Consider the following 17,114-nt stretch of genomic DNA (forward strand, 5'->3'; position numbering starts at 1 on the left):
ATCCCTACAGTCACATCATCCCTACAGTCACATCATCCCTACAGTCACACATCATCCCTACAGTCACACATCATCCCTACAGTCACACATCATCCCTACAGTCACACATCATCCCTACAGTCACATCATCCCTACAGTCACATCATCCCTACAGTCACACATCATCCCTACAGTCACACATCATCCCTACAGTCACACATCATCCCTACAGTCACACATCATCCCTACAGTCACATCATCCCTACAGTCACATCATCCCTACAGTCACATCATCCCTACAGTCACACATCATCCCTACAGTCACACATCATCCCTACAGTCACACATCATCCCTACAGTCACACATCATCCCTACAGTCACATCATCCCTACAGTCACATCATCCCTACAGTCACATCATCCCTACAGTCACACACCATCCCTACAGTCACATCATCCCTACAGTCACATCATCCCTACAGTCACACATCATCCCTACAGTCACACATCATCCCTACAGTCACACATCATCCCTACAGTCACACATCATCCCTACAGTCACACATCATCCCTACAGTCACATCATCCCTACAGTCACATCATCCCTACAGTCACACATCATCCCTACAGTCACATCATCCCTACAGTCACACATCATCCCTACAGTCACATCATCCCTACAGTCACACATCATCCCTACAGTCACATCATCCCTACAGTCACACATCATCCCTACAGTCACACATCATCCCTACAGTCACACATCATCCCTACAGTCACACATCATCCCTACAGTCACACATCATCCCTACAGTCACATCATCCCTACAGTCACATCATCCCTACAGTCACACATCATCCCTACAGTCACATCATCCCTACAGTCACACATCATCCCTACAGTCACATCATCCCTACAGTCACACATCATCCCTACAGTCACATCATCATCCCTACAGTCACACATGATCCCTACAGTCACACACGGAGGTGGAAACATGATGATTTGGGGCTGTTTCTCTGATAAAGGTTCAGGCCGACTTTGCCGTATTGAGGGTCCAATGGGCGGGGCCATATATTGTAAGATCTTGGAGGAGAACCTTCTTCCCTCATCCAGAACACTGAAGATGGGTCATGGATGGGTCTTCCAGCATGACAATGACCCAAAACATATCACCAAGGCAACAAAGGAGGGGCTCAAGAAGAAGCACATGAAGGTCATGGAGTGTCCTATCCAGTCTCCAGACCTTAATCCTATAGAAAATGTATGGAGGAGCTGAAAACTTCGAGATGTCAAGAAACCTTCAGGATTTAGAGAAGATCTGTAAAGAAGAGAAAATCCCTCCTGAGATGTGTGGAAACTGATCACCACCTACAAGAAACGTCTGACCTCTGTGATCACCAACAAGGGTTTCTCCACCAACTACTAAGGGGAGCAAATACTTATTTTACTCCATTTATAACATTTGTATTGTGTGATTTTTCTGGATTTTTGGTTGATATTCTGTCTCTATCATATAAAATACACCTATGATAAAAATTATAGACCCTTCATTTCTATGTAAGGGGGCAAAACTTACACAATCTGCAGAGGAGACGATCGTTATTTTTCTCTCTGTATTAATTATAATAAATAAAATATAAATATAAAATAATTTTAATATTTTTATTTATTTCCACCTGGTGATCCTGCCAGTAACACACTTCCTGTCCTAGGGTGACAACACTCACTATACTATATACTTCTGGAGGAAGAGCGTTGTCATGCTAGAAAAGGACTACAGAACACCTTTACTCTATTATGTGGAGATGAGGAAAGGGGGAGGTGTTCTGTAGACTTGTCATAGGGTGACAACACTCTCTGTACTGTATCTGTGGAGGAGCAGCGTTGTCACCTTATGGTAGTACTACAGAACACCTCCTTCTTTCCTTATCTCCACAGCATAGGGTAGAGGTGTTCTGTAAGCACAGGAAGTTATTGGCTCGCTGGCTTTCTGGCGGGATCAGCGGCTATTTTTTCTATTTATTGAAGAGATGTAACAAGACCAAAGGGAGCCAATGGGAGAAGATCATTGTTGGGGTTCATACATACTTGTGCCAAATGGTTGAGAAGAGGAACTTCAGATTGGCTAATTCTAGCCCCGCCCCCTTACAGCACCGCCATCTTTGAAAGTCCGTACCCTAGAAGAGACCTTCGCCACATCTGCGGGGTCTTCCATGTGCCAACACGGCGCTGTTCTGGAGATCCCGGATCTGTGCATGCCTGGGGAAGAATTCCGAGCATGTGCAGATGTGTCAAAGATCTCTTCCGGGACTTTCAAAGATGGCGGCGCAAGTGAGAGGGGGCGGGGCTAGCATTACCTGGACTGAAATACCTCTTTAAAAATATGTGAAGCATTCATACCGGTGTTCTATCAGATTGTGTAACGGAACTGACATTCCCACCAAACAATACTTACTGCGCATGCGCGATGTGTTCCACACACTTCATGATCTGTCAGAACACCTGCATTCAGAAGAAGGCAGCGGACATCTTACTACACCCAGCTACATCTTAAATTTCATTAATTGTAGCAACAAAGTGAGTGTATATAAATAAATATATTATAGTGACATCTGTGATGCTGTTTGGATGTTACATTGTGAAAGAAGCTGGATGCCAGCAGGAGGAAGGTGGCGGAGGCCATGTTGGTACACCCAGCAGTAGGAAGGTGGCGGAGGCCATGTTGGTACACCCAGCAGTAGGAAGGTGGCAGGGGCCATGTTGGTACACCCAGCAGTAGGAAGGTGGCGGAGGCCATGTTGGTACACCCAGCAGGAGGAAGGTGGCGGAGGCCATGTTGGTACACCCAGCAGTAGGAAGGTGGCGGAGGCCATGTTGGTACACCCAGCAGTAGGAAGGTGGCGGAGGCCATGTTGGTACACCCAGCAGTAGGAAGGTGGCGGAGGCCATGTTGGTACACCCAGCAGTAGGAAGGTGGCGGAGGCCATGTTGGTACACCCAGCAGGAGGAAGGTGGCGGAGGCCATGTTGGTACACCCAGCAGTAGGAAGGTGGCAGGGGCCATGTTGGTACACCCAGCAGTAGGAAGGTGGCGGAGGCCATGTTGGTACACCCAGCAGGAGGAAGGTGGCGGAGGCCATGTTGGTACACCCAGCAGTAGGAAGGTGGCGGAGGCCATGTTGGTACACCCAGCAGTAGGAAGGTGGCGGAGGCCATGTTGGTACACCCAGCAGTAGGAAGGTGGCGGAGGCCATGTTGGTACACCCAGCAGTAGGAAGGTGGCGGAGGCCATGTTGGTACACCCAGCAGTAGGAAGGTGGCGGAGGCCATGTTGGTACACCCAGCAGGAGGAAGGTGGCGGAGGCCATGTTGGTACACCCAGCAGGAGGAAGGTGGCGGAGGCCATGTTGGTACACCCAGCAGGAGGAAGGTGGCGGGGGCCATGTTGGTACACCCAGCAGGAGGAAGGTGGCGGAGGCCATGTTGGTACACCCAGCAGGAGGAAGGTGGCGGAGGCCATGTTGGTACACCCAGCAGGAGGAAGGTGGCGGAGGCCGTGTTGGTACACCCAGCAGGAGGAAGGTGACGGGGGCCGTGTTGGTACACCCAGCAGGAGGAAGGTGGCGGGGGCCGTGTTGGTACACCCAGCAGTAGGAAGGTGGCGGAGGCCATGTTGGTACACCCAGCAGGAGAAAGGTGGCGGAGGCCGTGTTGGTACACCCAGCAGGAGGAAGGTGGCGGAGGCCGTGTTGGTACACCCAGCAGTAGGAAAGTGGAGGAGGCCATGTTGGTACACCCAGCAGTAGGAAGGTGGCGGAGGCCATGTTGGTACACCCAGCAGTAGGAAGGTGGCGGAGGCCATGTTGGTACACCCAGCAGTAGGAAGGTGGCGGAGGCCATGTTGGTACACCCAGCAGTAGGAAGGTGGCGGAGGCCATGTTGGTACACCCAGCAGGAGAAAGGTGGCGGAGGCCATGTTGGTACACCCAGCAGTAGGAAGGTGGCGGAGGCCATGTTGGTACACCCAGCAGTAGGAAGGTGGCGGAGGCCATGTTGGTACACCCAGCAGTAGGAAGGTGGCGGAGGCCATGTTGGTACACCCAGCAGTAGGAAGGTGGCGGAGGCCATGTTGGTACACCCAGCAGTAGGAAGGTGGCGGAGGCCGTGTTGGTACACCCAGCAGTAGGAAGGTGGCGGAGGCCGTGTTGGTACACCCAGCAGTAAGAAGGTGGCGGAGGCCGTGTTGGTACACCCAGCAGTAGGAAGGTGGCGGAGGCCGTGTTGGTACACCCAGCAGGAGAAAGGTGGCGGAGGCCGTGTTGGTACACCCAGCAGGAGGAAGGTGGCGGAGGCCGTGTTGGTACACCCAGCAGGAGGAAGGTGGCGGAGGCCGTGTTGGTACACCCAGCAGGAGGAAGGTGGCGGAGGCCGTGTTGGTACACCCAGCAGGAGGAAGGTGGCGGAGGCCGTGTTGGTACACCCAGCAGTAGGAAGGTGGCGAAGGCCATGTTGGTACACCCAGCAGTAGGAAGGTGGCGGAGGCCATGTTGGTACACCCAGCAGTAGGAAGGTGGCGGAGGCCATGTTGGTACACCCAGCAGGAGAAAGGTGGCGGAGGCCATGTTGGTACACCCAGCAGTAGGAAGGTGGCGGAGGCCATGTTGGTACACCCAGCAGTAGGAAGGTGGCGGAGGCCATGTTGGTACACCCAGCAGTAGGAAGGTGGCGGAGGCCATGTTGGTACACCCAGCAGTAGGAAGGTGGCGGAGGCCATGTTGGTACACCCAGCAGTAGGAAGGTGGCGGAGGCCATGTTGGTACACCCAGCAGTAGGAAGGTGGCGGAGGCCATGTTGGTACACCCAGCACTGCTCAGCGCTAAACCTTTAAGCTTTCAAAATGTAACATCCAAACACATCACAGATGTCACTATAATATATTTATTTTATCTACAATCACTTTATTACTAAAGTTACTCTGAAATGCACGCCGTAGCTGGGTGTAGTAAGATGTCCGCATGGCTGTTCTATCAGATTACCGTCACCCGTCAGATCATAAAGTGTGTGGAACGCATTGTGCATGCGCAGTAAGTATTTTTTGGTTGGACGTCACTTTGGTTACACAATCTGATGGATACTAGTAATCTGAATCCCAGCTGGACAGACAGACGAATTCCGGGGGGTCCCAGCTGGATGGACAGATGAATTCCGGGGGGTCCCAGCTGGACGGACAGACGAATTCCGGGGGGTCCCAGCTGGACGGACAGATGAATTCTGGGGGGGTCCCAGCTGGACAGACAGACAAATTCTGGGGGGGTCCCAGCTGGACAGACAGACAAATTCTGGGGGGTCCCAGCTGGACAGACAGACAAATTCTGGGGGGTCCCAGCTGGACGGACAGACAAATCCCGGGGGGTCCCAGCTGGACAGACAGATGAATTCTGGGGGGTCCCAGCTGGACAGACAGATGAATTCTGGGGGGTCCCAGCTGGACGGACAGACAAATCCCGGGGGGTCCCAGCTGGACGGACAGACGAATTCTGGGGGGGTCCCAGCTGGACGGACTGATGAATTCTGGGCGGTCCCAGCTGGATGGACAGATGAATTCTGGGGGGTCCCAGCTGGACAGACAGACAAATCCCGGGGGGTCCCAGCTGGACGGACAGACGAATTCTGGGGGGGTCCCAGCTGGACAGACAGATGAATTCCGGGGGGTCCCAGCTGGACAGACAGATGAATTCTGGGGGGTCCCAGCTGGACAGACAGATGAATTCCGGGGGGTCCCAGCTGGATGGACAGATGAATTCTGGGGGGTTCCAGCTGGACAGACAGATGAATTCCGGGGGGTCCCAGCTGGACGGACAGATGAATTCCGGGGGGTCCCAGCTGGACAGACAGAGGAATTCTGGGGGGTTCCAGCTGGACAGACAGATGAATTCTGGGGGGTCCCAGCTGGACAGACAGATGAATTCTGGGGGGTTCCAGCTGGACAGACAGATGAATTCTGGGGGGTTCCAGCTGGACAGACAGATGAATTCCGGGGGGTCCCAGCTGGACGGACAGATGAATTCTGGGGGGTCCCAGCTGGACAGACAGATGAATTCTGGGGGGTTCCAGCTGGACAGACAGATGAATTCCGGGGGGTCCCAGCTGGATGGACAGATGAATTCCGGGGGGTCCCAGCTGGATGGACAGATGAATTCTGGGGGGTCCCAGCTGGACGGACAGATGAATTCTGGGGGGTCCCAGCTGGACGGACAGATGAATTCTGGGGGGTCCCAGCTGGACAGACAGATGAATTCTGGGGGGTCCCAGCTGGACAGACAGATGAATTCCGGGGGGTCCCAGCTGGACGGACTGATGAATTCTGGGCGGTCCCAGCTGGATGGACAGATGAATTCTGGGGGGTCCCAGCTGGACAGACAGACAAATCCCGGGGGGTCCCAGCTGGACGGACAGACGAATTCTGGGGGGGTCCCAGCTGGACAGACAGATGAATTCCGGGGGGTCCCAGCTGGACAGACAGATGAATTCTGGGGGGTCCCAGCTGGACAGACAGATGAATTCCGGGGGGTCCCAGCTGGATGGACAGATGAATTCTGGGGGGTTCCAGCTGGACAGACAGATGAATTCCGGGGGGTCCCAGCTGGACGGACAGATGAATTCTGGGGGGTCCCAGCTGGACAGACAGAGGAATTCTGGGGGGTTCCAGCTGGACAGACAGATGAATTCTGGGGGGTCCCAGCTGGACAGACAGATGAATTCTGGGGGGTTCCAGCTGGACAGACAGATGAATTCTGGGGGGTTCCAGCTGGACAGACAGATGAATTCCGGGGGGTCCCAGCTGGACGGACAGATGAATTCTGGGGGGTTCCAGCTGGACAGACAGATGAATTCTGGGGGGTTCCAGCTGGACAGACAGATGAATTCCGGGGGGTCCCAGCTGGACAGACAGATGAATTCTGGGGGGTTCCAGCTGGACAGACAGATGAATTCCGGGGGGTCCCAGCTGGATGGACAGATGAATTCCGGGGGGTCCCAGCTGGATGGACAGATGAATTCTGGGGGGTCCCAGCTGGACGGACAGATGAATTCTGGGGGGTTCCAGCTGGACAGACAGATGAATTCCGGGGGGTCCCAGCTGGATGGACAGATGAATTCCGGGGGGTCCCAGCTGGACAGACAGACGAATTCTGGGGGGTCCCAGCTGGATGGACAGATGAATTCTGGGGGGTCCCAGCTGGACGGACTGATGAATTCCGGGGGGTCCCAGCTGGATGGACAGACGAATTCTGGGGGGGTCCCAGCTGGACGGACAGATGAATTCTGGGGGGTCCCAGCTGGACGGACAGACAAATCCCGGGGGGTTCCAGCTGGATGGACAGATGAATTCCGGGGGGTCCCAGCTGGATGGACAGATGAATTCCGGGGGGTCCCAGCTGGACGGACAGACAAATCCCGGGGGGTCCCAGCTGGACAGACGAATTCCGGGGGGTCCCAGCTGGACGGACAGATGAATTCCGGGGGGGGGTCCCAGCTGGACAGACAGACGAATTCTGGGGGGTCCCAGCTGGATGGACAGACAAATCCCGGGGGGTTCCAGCTGGACGGAGGACAATGGAGACGATGAACGTAAACCTCCTATAGAACGGACTCCGCCACGCCGAGTGATCAGCAGTGGAAAATTGGCCCAACCCTCCAGACAAAACTTCTAGAAATGTTTCAATGGTGGGAAAGTCAGAAGTTTTGCTGAGTTATTATTTCTGTCCTCATCAGGGAGATTTCACTGACACCAGGACAAGAAATGGGGTGTCACTGGGACAGAGAGGGCGGTAAAAACCCGGCCGATGATGTAACCCGTATGTGACGTCTGTCTCTCTCTCTCTATTCTATACATACCAGATGTCCCGGATTTGCCAGGATAGTCCAGTATCCCGGCCCTCCCTGTCCCGCCGATGCTCTGCCCCGGGCCGTGTCCTGGGATCGCAGCACCAATCGTATACAGGTTTCTGCACATGCCCAGTGTATCAGATTGTGGGGATCAGGGCAGTCCCAGCATATTTAAAGGCGGAGTCTAGGCAGACAAACCTATAAAGTGGGTGTGTTTTGGGGACATCCACCTGGAAAGTGGGCAGGAGAAATGCGTACTGTGGGCGGGGCTAACATTCTTCCAGACATGTGACCATCCATGTAGTGAACTGCTGCATGGCTGATGACTCTTTCCTTGAAGACACGCCCCCTCTAACAAGACTTGATCATTAAAGTGTCAGTCCTCCCTAAACCGACATTTTAGATATAGGCGGAGCCTGCTGGGAGGAGCCAGTCCCTGGTTTGAATCATCCAACATTGAGATCTCCCATAATTCCATTGGTTCCTGTCCACCTGAGAGGTGTCCCCGCCCACTTTTCTGCATACCGCCTCCTGTTACAGTAAGGTGACCAAATTTAAAAAAATAATTTTAGGGACATCCTATTGAACGTGTCCACATTTAACCACACCCACAAAACCACGCCCCCATTTTGATCAATATTAAACTGCTGCCTATTGGGCAATTTTGTCATTTTTCGCACATTAAAATCAGCATTTTCTTTCTTTTTCTGCTAGAAAACGTGATATATTTTCTGAGGCCCCCGGGAATAAAACGCAGCTGTTTATCAAAACCACCTTTTTTAAAATTGCATTTTAGTGCACACAATGAAATATCCTTTTTTTTTTTTTTTTTGTAAAGTATAAAAGATGATGTTGCGTTGAGTAAATAGATACCAAACATGTCACACTTTAAAATTGCGCCCGCCCGTGGAATGGCGACAAACTACCTAAAACTCTCCATAGGTGGCGCTATAAAAGGCTTTACAGGTTATCATCAGTTTAAAGTTAAAGGGGTTGTAAAGGTAAATGTCATTCTATGCATTAAGGTGAAAAAACTTCCGACAATACCGCCGCCCCCCCCAGCCCCCCCGCTTTACTTACCTGACACCTCGAAAGTCAGCCGCTCGCTCCCGTCATCCATTCCGCCGCTCAGCCTGGTCGCTGATTGGCTATAGTGGATGGATTGAAAGCAGCGCAGCCATTGTCTCGCGCTGCTTTCAATCACATCCAATGACGCGGCGCACTGGGGGGCGGGGCCGAGTGATACAGTGAGCGGCTATAGCTACCGGCTGTATCACGGGAGTGCGCCCGCAAGAACTAACCACCATGCGAGGGAGCTCACATGAAGGTGGTGAGTCCTTGTGGGGAGGAGCTAAGACAGCTGCCGAGGGACCCCAGAAGAGGAGGCCGAGGGACCCCAGAAGGGGAGGCCGAGGGACCCCAGAAGGGGAGGCCGAGGGACCCCAGAAGAGGAGGCCGAGGGACCCCACAAGAGGAGGCCGAGGGACCCCAGAAGAGGAGGCCGAGGGACCCCAGAAGAGGAGGCCGAGGGACCCCAGAAGGGGAGGCCGAGGGACCCCACAAGAGGAGGCCGAGGGACCCCAGAAGAGGAGGCCAAGGGACCCCAGAAGAGGAGGCCGAGGGACCCCAGAAGAGGAGGCCGAGGGACCCCACAAGAGGAGGCCGAGGGACCCCAGAAGAGGAGGCCGAGGGACCCCACAAGAGGAGGCCGAGGGACCCCAGAAGGGGAGGATCGGGGCCACTCTGTGAAGAACGAGCCGCACAGTGAAGGTAAGTATAACATGTTTGTTATTTAAAAAGAAAAAAATTACCTTTACAACCCCTTTAAACCTGAAATAAGGCACTAGAATTATTTTATTATGTTATTTCATTTGTTTTTATATTTTATTAATATTATTTCATTTATGTATTTTTTTCATATAACTTTATTGCTCTCACCTGCCCCCTTGTGGTTGCTTTGTGCAGTGACAGGTCCACTTTAGGGGGAGATCGGGGGGCTCTATTAGATCTCCCAGAAAATGGGGGCCCTCCGGCTGCACTTTGGGGCCCCCAGGACTTCCTGACACTCGGGGTCACTGAGCCGCATCCTGTCCTGGGATGAGAGAACGCATTCCTGCCAGACGAAACGCATTGTGACATCAGGAGGGCGCGGCGGCTGTGCGTAACGGGCAGCTAAAAATAAACCGCCCGCGGGGGATGGGGAGGGGGCCTCAGTCTGCAGTCAGTATGGAGAGTCTCCGGGTGATTCTGCTGAGACTTGTAGTCCTCCAGGGTATGAATATTGTATGGAGCTCCCGCCATATTCACCTCCGTCCCGGAGACTCCGCCTCTCTACTTTCCAGATTTCTTTCATTTATTTTATGTATCTTTTGGATATTTTGTCACATTGATGTTTTCTGGTTATTGGGGGATGGGGGGGGTTTATTGGTGATAAAAAAGTATAAATAAATACAAAACTTTTCTTGTTAGGTTTTGGGTGGAGGGGGGAGGGGGAAGACCCCCTGTCAGTTTTTATTGTTGTCTGTGTCCCCATTAGGGAGATTCCCCTCCCCCCTCCTCTATTTGTGGAGGGAAATCTTTCATTGGGGACACCAGTTCTGGTGACAACCAGGCAGTTCCTCTTTGGAAGGATTTCATTTCCCTCTATGGGACAGGAAGTAAAGGGAAATCTTCCATTAGGGACACCAGTTCCCGTGACAACCAGGGATTTCCTCTCACTTTGGGGGGCTTTTCCTTCTTTTCTGCTGTGGCTGTGGATCAGAAAGTGAGGGAAATCTTCTAGTTTGGTGACAACTGGGGATTTCCTTTCACTTCCTGTTGTGGCCATGAAATAGGAAGTGGAGGAAAATCTTCCAGTGGGGACACTGGTTCCAGTGACAAGCAGGGATTTATTCTCACTTTCCATTGTGCGATGGAACAGGCAGTTAGGAAAAATCTTAAACTGGAGACGTCAGTTCTGGTGACAACCAGGGAGTTCCTCACTTCCTGTTTTGGCTACGGGACAGGAAGTGAAGGGAAATCTTTGAATGGGGACACCCAAGGATTTATTCTCACTTTGGAGGAATTTCCACTCACTTTCTGTTCTTTGGCAGGAAGTCAGGAAAAATCTTCAACTGGGGACACCAGTTCTGGGGACTTCCTCATTTCCTGCTTGGGTTATGGGACAGGAAATGAAGGGAAATCACCCCAATGGGACACAAATGGCAAATAAACACTGCAGGGGGGGAGGGGAGGGGATATAATCCTCCATTACTCTAATCAATCAAAAAGGAAAGAAGGTTTTGCCTTTTACTTTACATTTCTTATTGTTATACTTTGTAACATCCACAACGATCGGTTTTATTTAGTATTTGTTGATTTGGTGAAGTATATATTATGTATACGATGTACTGAGCCGCCTCGCTCTCAGGAAGGGCCACTTCAGGTTTAGACAAGATTTGTGTGCCTTTGAAAAGCAATCTGCACTTGGACTGCTTTTCAGAGATGTTTCTTAGGTGGCAATATGTCGCCTTTTCACAACCTGTTTTAATGTCGCGACCTCAGTGGTGATGAGACTCCAGGTGCTTGAACTGGTATGTCGCAGCCTGATTCTGGGTTTATGGCGTGAGCACCCCCTCCCTCCTCCAATCACAGCCCAGAGCTCCGCGTCCAATCACAGCCCAGAGCTCCGCGTCCAATCACAGCCCAGAGCTCCGCGTCCAATCACAGCCCAGAGCTCCGCGTCCAATCACAGCCCAGAGCTCCGTGTCCAATCACAGCCCAGAGCTCCGCGTCCAATCACAGCCCAGAGCTCCGTGTCCAATCACAGCCCAGAGCTCCGCGTCCAATCACAGCCCAGAGCTCCGCGTCCAATCACAGCCCAGAGCTCCGCGTCCAATCACAGCCCAGAGCTCCACTTCCAATCACAGCCCAGAGCTCTGTGTCCAATCACAGCCCAGAGCTCCGTGTCCAATCACAGCCCAGAGCTCCGTGTCCAATCACAGCCCAGAGCTCCGTGTCCAATCACAGCCCAGAGCTCCGTGTCCAATCACAGCCCAGAGCTCCGTGTCCAATCACAGCCCAGAGCTCCGTGTCCAATCACAGCCCAGAGCTCCGCGTCCAATCACAGCCCAGAGCTCCGCGTCCAATCACAGCCCAGAGCTCCGTGTCCAATCACAGCCCAGAGCTCCACTTCCAATCACAGCCCAGAGCTCTGTGTCCAATCACAGCCCAGAGCTCCGTGTCCAATCACAGCCCAGAGCTCCACTTCCAATCACAGCCCAGAGCTCTGTGTCCAATCACAGCCCAGAGCTCCACGTCCAATCACAGCCCAGAGCTCCGTGTCCAATCACAGCCCAGAGCTCCGTGTCCAATCACAGCCCAGAGCTCCACTTCCAATCACAGCCCAGAGCTCCGTGTCCAATCACAGCCCAGAGCTCTGTGCACAGGGCCGATCGCTCTGTTCCTGATCATCTTAATACATAAAGAAAGTTGTAAATTGGGGGAAATGAGCTCCAATCATTGGTCAGGTTCACATTGTTATCATCCTATCAATGAATTTGGTATTTTTGGTGGGACTTTAAATGACAAATGAGAACAAAGTAGAATAAAAATCGATATAAATTTTATTACACATAAAACGTCATAAACACAACATTATAAAACATTGATGTACATAAAGAAACTGCGATAAATACAAAAATCTGTAAATCTGATGGATGTACTTGTTCTACGCGTTTCGCGGATCGCTGCTTCTTCAGGACAATCATATATTACAGGTGTGTTATATATACTCAGACCGGCTCACACCTATGTGGATGGATGAAGGTTTCCCCGCCTCCAATTCACATGATGGGAGATTGTGATTGGCTCTCTATGGAGCCGGTTCACATGCAGGGCCGGTGCTACAACTATTTTTTATTTATTTTTATTTATTTCAGGAACTTATATAGTGCCATCAATTTACGCAGCGCTTTACATATACATTGTACATTCACATCAGTCCCTACCCTCAAGGAGCTTACAATCTAAGGACCCAACTCACATTCATATACTAGGGACAATTTAGACAGGATCCAATGAACCTACCAGCATGTCTTTGTAGTGTGGGAGGAAACCCAACACAGGGAGAACATGCAAACTCCAGGCAGGTAGTGTCGTGGTTGGGATTCGAACCAGGGACCCTTCTTACTGCTAGGCGAGAGTGCTACCCACTACACCACTGTGCCGCCCACTACACCACTGTGCCGCCCGACTAGGCAAACTAGGCAGCCGTCTAGGGCACACTGCCACCTCGGGGCGCCGGTCACTGGTGTTCCTTCTCACCTCTCTCTGTAACTAAATCTCAGCATCAGCACATAGTGTCCGAGGCACAGCGGAGGAGGAGGACTGTCTGTGTCCCCCGAATGAATGGAAGCAAACATTGATTGGTGGACACTTCATTAAAAAGGTGGGGTATACCTGGGCAGGGCAAAGGGGGTGGAGTCAGGGGTGGAGCCAAGGGGGGCTGCAAAATGAGGTTTCACCTCTGATCACCTATCTCCGGGGGGCTGCGGAGCGGCTTTGGCCCCATTTCAGGCCTGACTCCTCCCTGAAATGGAGAATAGGGACCCCCGGACCCCCCCCCCGGACCCCCCCCCGGACCCCACACTACAAGGTTTGATCCCGCCCATAATACTATAAATCATCAACAGAGGAGAGGAATGGAGGATCTGTGAGAACATAAATATCCGGAGTTTACAAAATACTCCAAATGATGGGAATTCCGACAAAACCCGACATCTCTGTGCCGATCTCATGTGTCGGATCGTTCTTCTCCACCTCTCCTCTGATAATGTTTGCTTCAACCCCTTCCCAGCCGCTGTCATTAGTACAGTGACAGTGCATAGTATTTTCACTGTATTCGTGTCATTGGTGATGTCAGTTAGTGTCACATTGCCCCCCGCCGTATCCCAGACCCATTATAATCCCCGTAGATATCCCATAATTGTAGACGTAGAACCTTCACACAGACCGATCAATATTCACTTATTGGGATTTCTTTTACCAAAGACACGGAGCAGAATACATATTGGACAAAATTTATGAAGAAATTCGATTTTATTGGATATTTTTTAGAGCAGAAATGTTATTTTCTATAATAAATAATAAAACATGCAGATAATCAAATATCACAAAAAGAAATCTCTGTGTGAAAATAAAGATATAAATGACATTTGTGTTCGGCGTCACATGACCGATCAATTACCTGTAATATTAGCGCAGTGCTGAATAGCAGGAAATGGCCTGGTCCTGGAGGGGGGTAAATCTTCCACAGCTCAAAGAGGAATTCCGCCCCCCCCCACCGAAAAATGTAAAGTCAGCAGCCACACCCACCGTACAAATACCGGAACCGCTGACTTATTATTAGGACATTACCTGTCCAGGAATCCCGACATGTTTCCATCTCGGGTGCCGCTGTCTGTAAGGGAAATAACAGTGAGGCCTTGCAGCTTCACAGCGCATGCACAGAGCGCTTTCTGAATAGCCCGGCGACAGGGAAGGGGGAGGGGCCAAACTTCTGATATAACTTGCCACAGGGAGGTCCAACAGAAGTGGGGACAGGTACCCCTCCCCCTCCTCCTGAAAGGTGGTAAATGTGGCACCGGAGGGGGAGCTTCAACTTCTGGGTAGAACTCTGCCTCAATAAGGCAATATTGTATACAAAGTAACAGTGTTTATAAACATTGATCAGACGGGAGATAGAGAGATACAAAGTAACATTGTTTATAAACATTGATCAGATGGGAGATAGAGAGATACAAAGTAACATTGTTTATAAACATTGATCAGACGGGAGATAGAGAGATACAAAGTAACATTGTTTATAAACATTGATCAGACAGGAGATAGAGAGATACAAAGTAACATTGTTTATAAACATTGATCAGACGGGAGATAGAGAGATACAAAGTAACATTGTTTATAAACATTGATCAGACGGGAGATAGAGAGATACAAAGTAACATTGTTTATAAACATTGATCAGACAGGAGATAGAGAGATACAAAGTAACATTGTTTATAAACATTGATCAGATGGGAGATAGAGAGATACAAAGTAACATTGTTTATAAACATTGATCAGACGGGAGATAGAGAGATACAAAGTAACATTGTTTATAAACATTGATCAGACAGGAGATAGAGAGATACAAAGTAACATTGTTTATAAACATTGATCAGACGGGAGATAGAGAGATACAAAGTAACATTGTTTATAAACATTGATCAGACGGGAGATAGAGAGATACAAAGTAACATTGTTTATAAACATTGATCAGACAGGAGATAGAGAGATACAAAGTAACATTGTTTATAAACATTGATCAGACAGGGGATAGAGAGATACAAAGTAACATTGTTTATAAACATTGATCAGACGGGAGATAGAGAGATACAAAGTAACATTGTTTATAAACATTGATCAGAAGGGAGATAGAGAGATACAAAGTAACATTGTTTATAAACATTGATCAGACGGGAGATAGAGAGATACAAAGTAACATTGTTTATAGACATTGATCAGACAGGAGATAGAGAGATACAAAGTAACATTGTTCCATTTATGTGCAGTTCAGAGATGAGGTCAGAGAGTGCCCTGGTCATGAAGGGGGGTAAAACTTTCCGGAGCTGAGGTGGGTACACTATTTTGGGTCCCCTCGGTGGTGTTGGGTTGTGATATCAGTGTCTGGAAGGAGTACGTTGGTGTCACCCGGAGTTTTATTTTTCTGGGGGTAACTTTGTATCGGATATGGGAATGTTGAGATGATCTGCCTGGACTCCGCCCCAAACAGACCTTTTCCATAGTCCCCCCGCCCCCCCCCCATGTTGAGTATTCTGCGGATAGGGGAACCTGCCATCAACAGTAACCTGAAGCTTTTCCCAGGTAACCATAATGCCCTGGGGCCAGAGCTCTGTGTAACGTCTCCATAGAGATTGGCTTGTGTTCAGCTCCATCCATCACTATCTTCTCACATTTCCCAACAGCAAACTCTGAGAATCTCCTCGTCTGATATATGTGAGGAACGAAGCGTCCAATGAGGTGAGCTCTCTGAAGGGATACATAGGTCAGTTGTAGGAGGAACAGCAAAGGGTTAATCAGATGGGCGATGCTCCGAGGAACCATTGAGTCCTCCAGGCGACGGTTGTGGTTACGGTAATATCACACCCAAGCTGTGAAGACATCACATTGTTCTGAGGGTGAGGAACCCTTCTCAGGGCAGGTGTAGAGGTAACCGGAGACCCCGGAGGTGTACTGGAATTATGGGGTCTCTTCCACCATGTGCTTTGGTTGGCTGATGCCTTTACTCCTGCTCCAGAAAAGGTCATTTAGGGCCCCGGTTTGCATGGATGTAATGAGATCCTGGAGGCTACAGGTGGAATTTGTTACATATTCCTCTTTTCTCTCTTCCAGACGACATGAGAAGACCACAGAAGGACCCAAAGTGCCCTTTGGAAATGTAAATAGCCACCGGGATATTTCCTGATCTTCACATTCCGCCACAATCCAGCCATGTCCGGTGAGTTATCTGTGCCTTGGGGTCATAGAAACATAGAGAGACGGCAGAAAAAGACCACACGCTCCATCAGGTCTGAAGACCACACACTCCATCAGGTCTAAAGACCACGCGCTCCATCAGGTCTAAAGACCACGCACTCCATCAGGTCTAAAGACCACGCACTCCATCAGGTCTAAAGACCACGCGCTCCATCAGGTCTACACACCACACACTCCATCAGGTCTAAAGACCACGCGCTCCATCAGGTCTACACACCACGCACTCCATCAGGTCTAAAGACCACGCGCTCCATCAGGTCTACACACCACACACTCCATCAGGTCTAAAGACCACGCGCTCCATCAGGTCTACACACCACGCACTCCATCAGGTCTAAAGACCACGCGCTCCATCAGGTCTACACACCACACACTCCATCAGGTCTAAAGACCACGCGCTCCATCAGGTCTACACACCACACACTCCATCAGGTCTAAAGAGCACGCGCTCCATCAGGTCTACACACCACACACTCCATCAGGTCTAAAGACTACGCGCTCCATCAGGTCTAAAGACCATGCGCTCCATCAGGTCTAAACACCATGCGCTCCATCAGGTCTAAAGACCACACACTCCATCAGGTCTAAAGACCAAGCGCTCCATCAGGTCTAAAGACCACACACCCCATCAGGTCTAAACACCACGCGCTCCATCAGGTCTAAAGACC

General features: G+C 50.9%; 1 protein-coding gene across 4 annotated transcripts in view; it reads left to right on the top strand.

The window, feature by feature from the left end:
• Positions 1-17,114, top strand: part of LOC141103931 (uncharacterized) — a 44,659-nt gene that overhangs the window by 19,306 nt on the left and 8,239 nt on the right. For 2 of the 4 annotated variants that reach the window (XM_073594016.1, XM_073594015.1), the window contains exon 2: positions 16,303-16,408. In XM_073594016.1, the coding sequence (XP_073450117.1) occupies positions 16,402-16,408 (7 nt within the window). In that variant the 5' untranslated portion in view covers positions 16,303-16,401. The other 2 variants (XM_073594018.1, XM_073594017.1) reach the window with 2 other exon arrangements.

The sequence above is a fragment of the Aquarana catesbeiana genome, linkage group LG07, assembly GCF_042186555.1.
Source record: "Aquarana catesbeiana isolate 2022-GZ linkage group LG07, ASM4218655v1, whole genome shotgun sequence".
Lineage (NCBI taxonomy): Eukaryota > Metazoa > Chordata > Amphibia > Anura > Ranidae > Aquarana > Aquarana catesbeiana.